The following is a 14,598-nucleotide window of genomic DNA, read 5'->3' on the forward strand; positions in this document are numbered from 1 at the left end:
TCACACACCCAAAGAGAGGGCATGAGGCAGATGACATCCCGATGCTGATGACGTCCAGACGACGTCTGATGCTGAGCACTGGCACCTCAAAGCAGAGCCTGCTGGAGGCCTGCTGGAGGCCTCCAACCCAGCAACGGCCAAGGAGCTGCCTTGAAAACGCTGGTCCCAAAATGCAGTAGCATCATGGAGGAGGATGTATGTGAAGGGGAGAGGGCCCTTCACACTTGCTTTCCTCCATGACACCGGTAGTCGGTACACGGCTAAGTACTGCGCACAGGGTGTAAACCTTGCGGATGTCCCTCCAGGAACAAATGTAATTCGGTTAAACTGCTGGAATAGGAAAATTCAATGTGGACACTCATTCCCAAATATCATTTTGCTGCAGCTACAGCAGCACAGAGGTGGGATGTGCTTCCTCGCAGGCTCTCTCTGCCCTCTCCCTGGCATTTTCTCTCCCTGCAGAGCTGTCGGCCCGGGGACAGGGCTTTGATCCCCTGCCATGGGCTTCTGAGAAGAGTGGCTGAGCTGCGGTGATAGCACGGCTGTTGCATCATGACAGCCCTTGGCTGCAGCCCAGGGCTTGTGGGCTGGTGGCTTTGGGGTCCTTTATTGGGATGGGAGGGTAAATGAGTTTGGCTGGGGTGGGGAGGCTGCTGCTGGAGCTCTCTGCCAGTCCTCCCCAGCAGCTGTAGAGGTGGCAAGTGATAGTAGGGTGCTACATAGGCACTGGTGAGCCTTTTGGGAGCTGCCTGGCACTCTTGCCCCTAGGACCTGCTTTCCTGGGACAGAGAAGGAACGTGTCCATACCTATCCGGGCTGCCTACTAGGATGGGGTTTTGTGGTGCTGGCTCTCGTGGGATGGAGATATATATTTAGATTTGTATATAGGGATGTATATTTAGGGCAGGAGGTCCCACAGAATATCTCCTGGATGGGTGCCTGCATCAGTCCGATGTTCTAGATAGGACCAATACATACTGTAAGCCATGGCCTCTGCTGGCCGTTTCTGATACGTCCCAGCTGAGGAGAGCTCAAACCCAAATTTGTGACCTTGACACTGACCTGCTGAAATGAATAATCAAATTGAAGTTAGAGTGTGAGAGGTGATACCAGAGAGGAGTACTTTTTTTTTCTTCCAAATCCACTCATTATAGCAGTAAATTTAGCATAGTATCATTATCCAGTCAAAAGGACAGTATTGACTCTCCTGAGCTGTCGGTCTTCTGTTGCCCTCCTGCCCCACCTGATCCTCTTCCAGCCAAGCGCAGTGCAGTGCTGGGCCCTGCAACTCATCCTCCTGGTTCCTGGGAGCACGTGCTTGGGTGATGGTGACCACTTAGTGTCATTCAAGGACATTGCGCATCCCACATGGCAGAAGAGCCTCCAAATCTCATTAAGCTCCTGGTTTCATTGAAACTACCTCAGGGAAAACATTTTGGTTGACAGGAGCAGATAGTTTGAGGAGCTGGATGAGGGAAATGATGTTGTTCAAATAACGGCAATTTATTTAATATAAAATAAATGCTGACTTTTTAAAGGAGGTGAATATTCACCTCTTCTTCTTCATGCCTGTGTTCTCCCTTTCTTGTGCTATTTGTTTAAAACATGTGGAACCAGGTAGCATGTGGAGTCAGTTTCTCCAGGAAGCCAATTTCTGCCTCCAAATGCAGGAAAGGGAAATCTGCCTCCAAATGCAGGAATCCAGATCTCTGCCTTTAGCCCAGATGATGGCCATTCCCGTATCAGGAAAGAAGTTTTCTACTTCCCTGTTTAATCCCGAATCTCTTAAGAACAGACATGACACCCGGGACCCGCAGCTCAGCCCCTCTTTCACAGGAGGCCGCGGACGCCGCCGGTGACCGAGACTGGGTCCGTGTTTCCCCCGCCTCTCTGCCCGCGCCGCACGTTGAATTCCGCACCACCCCGCTGCGCTCTCCCGCCTTTTCCCCCCGCTCCGCCGGCGCCAAAGCAAGGGGCGGGGCTTTCCCTCCCGCCGCCGCCACTACAAAGGAAGGCGGGGCGCCGGCCGGGCGCGCCAGCCAATGGAAGCGCGGAGGCGGGCGGTGGCGGTGGCGGGGCGGGCTGTGAGTGGCCAGCCGGGCGTTCTGGCGCCAAGTTCGAAGGGGATATAAAGCGGCGGCGCGGGCAGCCGCCGCTTGTCCCGCCGCTGTCTCTAAGACTGTTGCTGCCGCCATGCTGCCCGCCCGCGCCCCGCTCGCCGCCCGCCACGACCAGCCCCGCTTGTCGCCCATGAAGACCCTATCGCCCATGAAGACGCTGGCGCTGGGTGACAAGGAGAACACGGTGAGCGCCCGCCCGCCCTCCCTGCCGCTCCCCGCCCCGGCAGCGCCACAGCGCTCTCACCCTGCCCCTCTTTCTCCCCGCAGCCCCCCGCGCTCAGCAGCGCCCGCGTCCTGGCCAGCAAGGCGGCCCGCAAGATCTTCCAGGAGGGCGACGGGAAGCCGGTGAGTGCGGAACGCCCGGGCACCGCGCCCGCCCTTCTCCCTTCTCCCCTTCCCCGGCGGCTCACGTCATCTCCCCCACGGGTGGTCTCTCCCTTCTCACACCCCACGGGTACTGCCTCCGCGCCCCTCTCCCTCACGGGGCTCTCCCTTACCTTCCCCTTCGCGGCCATCCGCCGCCCCTCAGTTTCCCGCCAAATCCCGGCCGCCCCCTCAGCCGCCCCCGCCGCTGAGGCGAGCCGAGCCCGAGCCGCTCTCCGCCGCTCCAGGTGCCGCGGGCCGCGGAGCAGCAGCAGGAGGAGCCGCTGCTGCGGGACAACCCCCGCCGGTTCGTCATCTTCCCCATCCAGTATCACGACATCTGGCAGATGTACAAGAAGGCCGAGGCCTCCTTCTGGACGGCGGAGGAGGTGAGGAGGTGGTGGTGGGGTGGTGTCTGGGGGCAGCCCGGGGCTCTGTGGTGGGCCTCGTACCCGAACCCCCCATCTCTGCGATTATTTCACCGCTGCCTCTCTGCAATGTTTTAGGTGGATCTTTCCAAAGACCTCCAGCACTGGGAGTCCCTGAAGCCTGAGGAGAAGTACTTCATTTCTCACGTCCTCGCCTTCTTTGCGGCCAGCGATGGCATTGTCAATGAAAACTTGGTACGTGTGTAGAAATGGCCCTGACAGAAATATTGCTTTGTGAAGATAGCCAGATAGCTCTGCTCCTGACACGCTTGCTGGCTGATCTAGCTTGTTTGCTAGATCGTGTTGTGTTGCAGCACTACAACATGTGATGCTGTTTTAGGCTAATTAGCAAATTGGGGTTGCTTTTGTAATCCATAAATTTGCCCATGACCTGCGTTGCACTGGGTGTTGCCTCCCAGTAATGCTGGGCTGGGTCAGAGCCCCTCTTCTGCTCCTGCCCTCTCCGTGATCCTCTCCCTAGGGGAGGATAAGTAAAACTAAAAAGTTTTCCCGTTTCTCTTGGCATCAAAGAATAACTCGCACCTTGGAGCTGTAAGAGACTACGGCTCCTCATATTGGTGTTAATAATCCACATGTCTGGGATTAATATGAAGAGGCTGCTGTGGGTTGAGCAAGAGCTGTTACAGACAGCTCAATGCCTCTAATCTACAACTTAGTTATATATGCTTTTGCAAACACTCATTTATTTCCTCTAGGTGGAGCGGTTCAGTCAAGAAGTACAAGTCACAGAAGCTCGTTGTTTCTATGGCTTCCAGATTGCCATGGAAAACATACATTCAGAAATGTACAGTCTTCTTATTGACACCTACATCAAAGATCCTAAAGAGAGGTTTGTATTGCCTGATGATGAAAATTTCAAAACTCAGAATTTTAAGAGTTGAGATTTAAATGATGTATATCAGTCACTCTGACTTTAAAGCTAATTTTAGGATTTAAACTAGATTTATATGAAATACCACTGCTGCTTAAGAGCAGCTTTACTTCAGCATATCTTTCTCGTCTGAAGTGTATGAGCAAGAACTTGCTTAAATTAAAAGTGAAACTGAAACGGTTTAATACTGAAATAAAGGAATGAAACTACGTAAAAGATGGAGCAGTCAAATAAGGGGAGTATATGAAATTACAGTAAGTGCTCATATGGAGGATCCCTGTACCTGGTAGAAAGCTATGTAGGAAAGTTTCTCTGAGAATAACTCTTTTATTAAAATGTCATCTCTAAAACTGCAGTGCATTTAGTTAACAGCCAGCACTTTTACATAGCATGTGCTGCCCTTACTCACTTGACTATTTTGCTTGGGGAGAAGATAGCATGTTGGATTTGCTGAAAAGTGGCTTTTGGTCTTAATTAAAAATAAAATTGAAGTGTAAAATTTTCATAACAAGATGAATCAATTCAAGAATGGTATCTTAAAACTAAATGCAGGGCTTTGAGCAGTCTGGACTGAGTTATTCTGGTGTTGTCTTGTCAGACCAACACCCCGTTGAGAGAAATGTCATGTGGAATTGCAGTGCTATTTGCAATCTAGATATATTTAATTGCTGCTACTTTGTAAAAAGCTGACAGTGTTACTTTTACTTTAAGGTGTTTAGTTCCTGTAAAAGTTTAAGGAAGGACTGTTTATATGAGAGCTCTGGTGCCTTGCCACTGGAAAGTGGAGGCTGGTTGATCTGTAGCTTTGAAAGCCTTGTTGGACTATATCACTTGATGAAACAGTACTCTTGATATTGCCATGGGAATTCATGTGAACTGGTGTTGATGTGATGGGTAAGTGATGAAGACATAGTGGATGGGTACAAATAGAGCTAGACTAGCGCAAAATAAGATCGAGAAGGAGACTTCATTATCAGGGTGAAGGTGCAGAGCGCTTAAAAGTGAACAGTGCTGTGAATGCTTATTGTACTAGTTGTGCTGATGTCCGATCCTAACAAGTTTTATCCTTCTCAGGGAATTCCTTTTTAATGCTATTGAAACGTTACCATGTGTTAAAAAGAAGGCTGACTGGGCCATGTGCTGGATTGGGGACAAGAAAGCAACATACGGTGAGTACATCTACTGGACGCAAAGTGAAATTCCTTCCCTAAAAAAGACGGAGGAACCACCATTTGTCCAGATTTCACAGTTTAACGAGAATTACTGTTGTCACAGGGGGGAGTACATGCTCTCCAGTATAAGATTTCTAGAGATGAAGAAAATGCTTTTCATCTTGCAAATGAGCTACTGACATGAATCTGGGTAAAATTGCTGGCAGTTTGAATAATGGTAGCTCATGTGGCAATCTTTGTATGCTTGGCTATATGATCAAATTGCTGTCACGTGTCAGAACTGAACTGGCCATCTGTCTCCAGCAGACATGTACAATTGGAGGCTGTAGCTTCTGATTCTTGATGTCTTGCTTCAAAGGTGAGATGAGATGGTGCAGATCATCGTTTCACTAACATTAAAGCATTCTTCATGGCCAAAGTTCCCTACTTAATCAAAGATGCGCAGACACTGACTTAAATCAGCTGCTAAAATGACTGCTCCTTTTCAGTGTGTAATCTTTGAAAGAAGATGGTACTGATGGTTAATGTGGGGGAAGGAGCCTTGGCTTCAGCTACTTAGTAGCTACTCTAATTAGTTTTCACTTCTCACGTTTAAAAGTTTTGCTTAGTGACTAGAAGCCTTTACAGCAATAGCTTTTGAGGTCAGGCTATAGCACACTTGAGCAGATACTTCTTCATTCTCCTTGGAGGATGCAGTTCACTGGTCTATTCACAACTTCTGGGTATTAATTCTGTTAAGTTTTCTGTGTGATGCTACTATCAATCTTTTCTTAACAGGAGAACGTGTAGTAGCTTTTGCAGCAGTGGAAGGAATCTTCTTTTCTGGCTCTTTTGCATCAATTTTTTGGCTGAAGAAAAGAGGATTAATGCCTGGACTCACTTTTTCTAACGAACTCATCAGTAGAGATGAGGTATGAATCAAATTCTGGCAGTTAAGATGGTAATGTGCCACAGTATCTCAAAGTAATGATACGGGATTGGAGCCTATATTTTAAACCAACAGTATGTTTAGAAACAGGCAGTCTATAAAGCTCACTAAAGTGTGTAAACATGTCATTGTGGATCTTACAGTAGAGAATGAGTGAACTTAGCATTTTACTTCCTTTAAAGTAGTTTAACGAAGTTACTCTTGCGCTCAGCATACCTTGCTGCTTGGACCAAGTGCAGCTGGTGTTGGCTGAACTCACTTCTGCCTCCTTCTGGTTAGGCAGAAAGTTGTCAGTAGAGAACACAACGTGGCATGTGCGAAGATGGTGCCTAGATATTGGGCTATTTATTCTGTGCCACTGATTTGAGTGGCTCTTTTAAGCCAGTTTTCCTGAAATAATTTTCTGAAACTTCTTTGCAGGGCTTGCACTGTGATTTTGCCTGCCTCATGTTCAAGCACTTGATACACAAGCCATCAGAGGAAAGAGTAAAGGAAATAATCATGAATGCTGTTCTCATAGAACAGGTAATTGTCTGCTCCTTGTTTAGGAACTTGATCACCATTAAACAGAAAACTGGGGAGCTGTTGGGTATAAAATTAGCCCAGATGGTACAGACTGAATACCAGTTTCTGTACATAAAATGCTTCTGTTATCTGCAGGAATTCTTGACGGAGGCACTGCCTGTAAAGTTGATTGGCATGAACTGCACTTTAATGAAACAGTACATAGAGTTTGTAGCGGACCGGCTTATGTTGGAACTGGGATTTAAAAAGGTAAGGCTCTAATACCCTGAATCTTTTCATGGGAACAGATAATGTTAATTTCCTCCAGCAATCCAAATTCTAAAATGATTGTAGCAATATTGGTATAACTTGCAAAACCATTGAGCAGTCCTGCTGCTGGGTCCTGTTTGCGGACCCACAGAAGGAAAAGCAAAAAGGTTCTGGGGAAAGACAGCTGTATAAGAGATGCTGTGCTTCTGTCTACTGCAGGCAAAAGGCAGGAACAAATACAGCAGGGAAGGCTTGGGGCAGAGATTTTTTTTGTTTGCTACCTAGTAAGCCTCCTGATGTTGTCATTAGACTCCTTCCAGCTGATCTCGAATGCCCTCCTGTATTCAAGATGCGAGCACTTGCAGTGACTATTGAATTGCCTTTGCATTACAGATATACAAAGTGGAGAATCCTTTTGACTTCATGGAAAACATCTCTCTGGAAGGCAAGACCAATTTCTTTGAGAAGCGAGTAGGTGAATATCAGAGGATGGGGGTCATGTCGAAGCCTACAGACAACTCTTTCACCCTGGATGCGGAATTTTAAATGAACTGAGACAACATAAGTTAATGTGTATGCTCCCCAGTTTACAGGGAAACATTAAATATATTGAGTCACAGTGTGACTTGATTCCTGTACTAAAATCCCACTCTCAAAGTGTGGTGATATTGGTACATTTCAAGAGGCTAGTGTAGCTCCAGCAGTAAAATCCCTTTTTATTAGACTTTGGCGATGCTGTTAATTCATAGAATGTTTAGATGTATCTCTGACAACACATGCTACTCTGTTTTGTGGAAGATATGGGCACCTTCCTTCTGCAAGATGGGAGGTCATGGGTGGTGACCACTAGCTTCTGTTGTTCTCTTCATAAACAAAGGAGCAGTTGAGAAATTCTAGTCTTAAATTTGCTGGATGCTCTGCAGGAAACTCTGGAGGCAACTACATGACCTCACTGCTTACTTAGCAGGTTTTAAGTTTACCTTTTTTTAATATCGTTTTAATAGTTTGTACACAAACCTGGCACTTTAATGTTTAAAATAAAGAACTGTTTTGTAATACTCAACGATGGTAAAATGCAAGTCTAATTAGACTTTTGCAACCTAACCTTTTGTGACTTGTGTTTCTTTCTGGGTATGTAACTTAAAAATGGTGCTGTGGATCAAACTATTGATTTTGAAATCTGTTGAACAGGAAGGAACTTGGTATGGGAGGTGAAGTTGGGTATTCTGGGTACTGAAAAATAACACACAGCTGGCTTCTGGACTTGATTGCTTTTTCTTTAATATCTGGAACAGTATTTCATATAACAGTAATAAAGAGGTGGTTGGATTCAGCATCTTACTGGCTTTGGTGCTCCAATGGGCAAATGTGTTAATTTCCTTCTGAATTGCAGGCTTTCCCAGGAAATGCAAGTTCTGCAGGAAATAGCTGCTTACTCATGTGATTGGTAGATGTCAAGTGAAATTGGTATACTTAGCCCTGACTTTCAGATCGACTGCAGTAAAGGGATGGTGTTTCAGGGTGAATTCAGCTAATTCAGGCTGGAGCAGTGCTCCTTACTTCTGCATCACGTGGTTAAATTTTGGGTTTAATGCATAACATACTTTGTTTTCACTACATGTTGCTCCACACTAAACCTGGAGCAAAAGGAATGAGTGTGCTTAACATAACCTTGGTGAGGGCATGTGGCCTGTGAAGACATTCCCTATGGTCTCAGATTAGAGTTCCTGCAAATGATCTGCAGTGAGATTCAATAATAATAGGATAGGCTGAAATTGGCAACTGCCTCAATGTACAAAAAGGAGTTTATTCCATGATCTGATCTACCATGTGACTAACAAGGGCTCTCCTGCAAGTCTGCCTTTCTTCCTCAAGTGTAGCTGGTACGGAAAATAAACTTTACAGAACTTAAAGCATTTCCTTGAAGGAAAGAATGCTGGAGTTTGCTTCTTTTTCCCAAAATGCTCCCTCTTTTGAAGTACAATATATATGGTGCTTCTTTAAGAGATGCTGCCTTGGTATAAAATTATTCAGCTTGCTGGTTTTAGTTCTTGATTGTGCTGAAGGTGATGGTGTGTGACTGTTCTTCCCCTGGGTCTCCGATGCTAGCAGGATGTGCATGTTTCCGAGGCTATCCTAGGGAGAAAAAAAAAACACAACTAAAAAAATCCCAAGCCCCAAAATCTGGAATTCAAAGTAGAAGATACAAGACTGTTAGCAGATGGCTTTCTAATGCCCCTGCACCACTGATGCTGGTAACGAGTCAGTGACTGTAATGGTCTGAGAAGAATGTATTAGGAACTGGAATTGGGGATAAGTTGGATAGCCAGACGCATCATTTTGAAGCACTGGAACTTAATGCTTGTTTTTAAAGTTAGGCAGCTTTCTGGCTAAATATCAGCATTTTGTTCTCAGCAAATTTGGCTTTGTGCTTTTTTCTTGGCTTCTTTTAGCAAAGCTTTGATCAAGTTAAGTCTGATAGAAGGCACCAGAATTCGTGGTGTAGGACTAAGTTGTTTACAGCATAAATCAGACAGTAATAATGTACTGAGATCAGTTTAGACTGAAGTCTGATTTAGCAGCATTCAGTTCATATTCAAATCTGTTAATTTGTATACCTTAGTAATGTAGAAAAAGGGTAAGACTTCTCTAATCTGTAAGTAGGGTCTAGCTGTATTATAGCTATCTCTTCCCACTTCATGCTTAGTATGTGCCAAGGATCAATACAAGGAAATGACTAGGGTGGAAAGCTTTAATTTGTTAGCTTTAATCCTGGGAGATGTGAACTGGAACTGTATTTTCAACATAATACAGAAGGATTGCTTGGAATGGATGTGTGATGGCCAAGTAATCACTTGTAATGACAGGCAGGAAGAATGTCCCTTTTAACCGAGCATTGCTCTTATGGGGTATTAGATACTACAGAAACGGATGCATTAGAGATAGATTAGGTAGGAATTAAAAGTAATTCAACAAGAGAATGAGACTTGCTGTGGTTGGTATTAATCTTGTCCGGGTGCCACTGACATCTAAATGCCTACCTAATTTTGGTTTAGGTACTTGCTATGATGCAAATCAGTTGTTAATGTATAGTCTGGAGAAAAGCTATGCATCTGCTCACGCCTATTTTAATTCCCAGTTCTCACAAAGATTTAAATGTCTTGCTGTTGCTTAGTTTGCATAAATCATGTCCAAGTCTTGATAAAATACTTACTGAAAATGGATTGCTTTCCAATTTGACTGAGATGCCGGTTGTTTTGACACTCGATCCTCTTCAGCACTGAAGAAATAACAATCTTATTTCTTTCAAAAAAAAAAAACAAACCAAACAACAAAAACCCCCAAACCAAAAAAAACAACAAAAAACCCAGTACTCCAAAAAATAAGTTTCAGTAAAAGTTTAAACTGACCCTTTGGAATATGTTTTGGAATGGAGTCTGGAGAACCAGGAGAGATTTGAAGCGAAGTGATGAAAGTGCTGATTTTCTTTATCCCTGTGTGAATCAGCAGCTGTCTGGTAGGGGTTCTGGCACAGCAACTGCCGCAAGTGCAAAGCGATTAGGCTAGGAAAGGGGAAAAAACAAGCCCACAACTAAGGGATAAGTAAAACTGGGTATATTTGGTGGTGCAATACCCTGATGTCTGGCGTTAATTTATGCAGAACTGATCCCTAGCTATCCCCTGTGGGTTTTTTCTATTGCTGTTGAAATTAATGGCTTTTAGTAGCAGCAGAAAAAAATGGAAGAACAGTAACCTTAAGCGTAATTTCTCTTGTTATATTTATTTCCTAATTTGTCAATAAATTGCGTGGGTTCAGGTAAGAAAGCTTCTATAACTCTCATTGACACACTTTCCCTTCAGGTTAGGCGTCAAACGTTGAAAACCTTAGGCGATGTGGAGGAGTAAAAGGAGCAGCCTAATGTCAGCTCTGTCCTCAGGAAGCAACTGCAAGGTTAGAGCATAATGACAAAAAGAAACCCCCCAGATTTCTCAAACTTCCTGTAGCGATTACAGCCGTTTCTGCCCTGAAGAGGCCAGAGAACAGAAGCAGCTGCTCTCGCCCGCAGCAGGGCACAGCCAGCCCGCGGGTCTGAAGGCGTAATAGCAGTCTGGTGCCATCCCTGAAGGGGTAACCGCTTCCTCCCCACCGGTCAATAATCAGAAACTTTGCCGGGCAGAAAGCGGTAAATGAAGAGAGTTGAGCTCGTTCCCAGCCTGCTTTCCACAGCCGGCCGCGGCTCATTTTATTTCAAGCTGTTGATTAGCTCTGGGTGCTTTGGCTTCTCTTTTTGTGCGTAATGAACTATGAGAAGTACATGCTTTCACCAGGAAAGGTTTGAGAGCTACGGAGAAATCCGTGTCCTGTTTGCTGATGGACAGCTAGTTTTTTGTTAGGAATTCATCCCCAGGGAGCGTTACTGAGCTCCTATGATCCGCACAGTACAGACAGTCCTTTGGTTTCTATGGTAAAACAGCCTTTACGTGAAGAGTGGCTGAAAGATTAAGCTAACAGGAAAGAGAAGTCTAATACGTTTCAGATCCTTGTGTCAGAGGGTGGTTTTACTTTTAAAGTTATGCCCAATTGATTTTTGAAGTAGTGATAATATTGCCCCTTCCTGAGCCAGCAGCAAAATGGTGGGGAAGATTTTTATCCCTTTAAAGTCTATCATGAACTTCAGTGATGAGGTCTCAGTGGCATCATCGACCAGCAGAAAAATGGTAGTGTTTGGGCATCTGCCCGTAGATGTAGCTGTGGGATGAAGAAGGAACACCAGTCTTCACTTGCACATCTGAGTCTTACTGGTACACTGCTGGCTATCAGCTGGGAAACCTGTGTTGCCACCATGGCCCAGAGGATTAACCAAGCGAACAACAAATCCCAGGGCATTGACTGGCCACCAGAGCTGTGCCTTTGGCTCCTGACTTTAGGGCTCTTCCACACCATGCTGGGCTTCTGAATCTGCTGGAGAAGAAAGTTTGAAGGTGAGAGCTTCAGGGTCCAGAAAAATGGGTTAAAGCCCTCCCTGCTGTGAGTGCTCATCCTCTTTCTGCAAGTACAAATTCTGACATGCATTAGGGGTGAAGGAATTTAAAATTAATACCTTTTCTTCCCCCAGCTGCTAGTTTTTTTTTTTTTTTTTTTTTTTTTTCAGAAGTTCAAATACATAGAGAAAAATACCTTAGCAGAATGGTTTTGCAATTCTTTCCAATAACCAAATCCCTCTTCTGCTTTTTCCCTGGCTATAATACAGCGTCTAGTTCATGCCACAGGCAACATTGCTTTGTTCATCAGACGAAGATTACAGTGAATTACTGGGAGATGCTTAAGCTATACAGCACTTGGGAGCACTTGCCCGATGCTGAACACTTGAGTTGAGGTTTTTCTTTTGGCCTAAGGGCGAAGACTCCAGTGCTAGATACACACTGGCGCTTCTGAGACGCAGACTGGGGAAAAAAGCATCCCAGACCAGTTTCTGCTACCAATTACCGGTAAGTAATTTGTTTCTAAGTATTGTAGGATTTATCTTAAAGTAGGGAGGAGTCTGCAGTTCTTAGGTGTCCAAAGCTTGTGAGTGCTGAGCTTCCAAAAAAAAAGGTCTTGAGCTATGTGTTTCTCTTCTCTCTGGGGTTAGGGGGTGCTGCTGCTCCTGTTACAGCCTCATATTGTGGAGTGCTGCTGATACAATCCAGGATGGCTTGTGTGGTCTTTGCTCTGCCTTGGCTCAGGCCTAGCAGTGCGGTAGAGTTTGTTTGGTTTTGTTTGGTTTTCATTTTAACAAGGATCTAGCAAATGGGATATCAGGTAACTAAGCCAGTCTGCTAAGTCAGTCATTTAAAAACTGAAGCATCTGGCCCCAAGGAAGATGCTTGAAGGTATTTTTTGCAGATGGACAAGTCTTTAGGCAAACCACTTCTTGCAGTGTAAGTATGTCCAGGATACGTTCCCAAAGAACATGTACCTCCACATCCCTGTTTCCACAGGTGCTGCTTGGGCGAGAGCACCAGAGGAGGACAGTGGGGTGACTCTCTTCCATTCATTTCAAAGTCCCGCTTGATGGTCCTCTGCATCTTTCACCACGTACACAGCACTTCATATTTTGCTGGCCTCCTCTGACACATTTAGCCACATTGCCAGGAGTTTTTCCCTATCGTTCTCCAAGGTAGGAAGCTGCCCACCTTGCTTGTCCTTTTACTATGCTCCTGGATGCTCTCCAAGGTGTTACCCCGAAGATCTAGTTCAGAGGCAGCCACAAGGTCATGTAAATCCAGGTCAGGCAACAGCAAGCACCAAGCCCTGCTTTGCCTGTGTCACCAGCATCCTTCTGCTGCCTTGTGCCCTGCTCTGCTGCCAGGGACGGCAGCCAGTCCGCCTTGCGACCAGTGTTGGCCAAAGCTTTCCTGCTTCCCTTGGGAAGACGCTGCCTCATTAAAAGGAAAATAGTTTGTCAGAATTGATCTCTGAAATACTCAACTGGCAAAATCCCAATGCAATTCAAAATCCAGATGATGCATTTGGCTTCAGCAGTGTTTCTTGTGGTGACTTTATCACTTCCTTCGTGCTCCTTTGTGTAATGATTTTGTTTTGATGTGATCCAGGAGCTGTTTGTGTCAGTGCTTCAGAATGGATCTCCATCCTCCCAGCCTTGGATCTCTGCTCTGGGAGACGTATTGAAATGTGTTTTCCCAATTCAGGACACAAACAGCAGCCTCGAGTTGTCACCTGCTTTAGTTTAATCTCATTTCTGTAAGTAGCAGAGAATATGCTGACACCTGGATTCCCATGTACCCCTGTCTCTCCTTGGTACTGAATGGAACGATTTATCTCTTTGAATTTATTTTCATGGGTGATGTTAACGTGACCCCCCCCAAAAAAGAAAACCCAAACCCCCTACATTGCTCTGCTTTAAAAGTTAAGATTCGGGGGACAGCAGTGACTTGGCAGGGAAGCTGTGGAGCACTGAGCAGGCATTAGGTGAGCGCGAGAGGCAGGATTTTGCAGCAGGGAGTGTATTAGAAATGAGCATTTCGCAATAGAAAAGTGTTAGCTGGGCCAAGTGGTCAGTGTTCTGGCTGTAAATTTCTGCGATGCCACTTAAATGCAATCTCAGCTATAAGGAGGACTAAAATGGAATTCACCTGTAAAAGGAATGGAAATATTAATTGTATATTGGATTCTGTAATAACTTTAAGCAGAACACACTATAGCTTTATTGAAGGCTTAGCAATAACTTTGGTGTTTCAATTACTGCTTCTGAAAATTGTATCTCATTCTATTGATATAACTATTACAGTTGCTCTTGATAATACTGTGAATATGCGCAGATATAGAGACTTTGGAAAAGTTACTCTGATCTGGGTTTATTTCTGTGTGTGAACTAAGACTGGCAAATATTGGGCAGCCTAACAGGATTATTTTTTAATACACATTTTCATAAAATTGTTATCCTTTGTCAAATTGAATAGCTATTTACTATGCTAAGTAGGCTAATTTTATGGTAAGTTTTTAATCTTGCCACCTTTTCATTATTTAGCTGTGATACTGCATTTCCCACTACTAAATCCCCAGGATTATATATGAAATAGTAGGATGGCTGGGCTGCATTTAAATTAATTAAAGCAAAAATGTTTCCAAAAAAATGTTAAATATTGGTGTGTAGATATTCAAGAAGCAGATGCGATTTCACCACTAATATCCCCAAATAACACACGCAAAACCAGACTAAGACACGTTTAAATATGCATGCACACTCAAGCGTAGCTCTTCAGGCTCCCCAGGGAGGAATGAATTTTGCGCGGCTTAGGGAAAATTGTTCCTGATGGAGTAATTTTCTCTGAAGGAGCCATTTAGGAATGGGCTTTCCAAAAACGATCATCAGGCGCACTGTGCCGGTGGTTGTGTTGAGGTGGTTGTGTGGAGGTG

At 44.9% G+C, this 14,598-nt stretch overlaps 1 protein-coding gene across 1 annotated transcript; it reads left to right on the plus strand.

Moving 5' to 3' along the window:
• Positions 1–2,193: 2,193 nt before the first annotated feature.
• On the plus strand, positions 2,194–7,743 carry RRM2 (ribonucleotide reductase regulatory subunit M2; the record flags this gene model as incomplete). Its single annotated transcript, XM_082481554.1, has 10 exons — positions 2,194–2,304; positions 2,388–2,465; positions 2,732–2,872; positions 2,990–3,106; positions 3,628–3,761; positions 4,878–4,972; positions 5,753–5,886; positions 6,324–6,428; positions 6,564–6,677; positions 7,071–7,743. 10 exons carry the CDS (start codon positions 2,194–2,196, stop codon positions 7,221–7,223), a joined length of 1,182 nt encoding a protein of 393 aa, XP_082337680.1. The 3' UTR covers positions 7,224–7,743.
• Positions 7,744–14,598: the final 6,855 nt, after the last annotated feature.

Source organism: Vanellus vanellus (genome assembly GCF_965231255.1).
Source record: "Vanellus vanellus genome assembly, chromosome: 3".
Lineage (NCBI taxonomy): Eukaryota > Metazoa > Chordata > Aves > Charadriiformes > Charadriidae > Vanellus > Vanellus vanellus.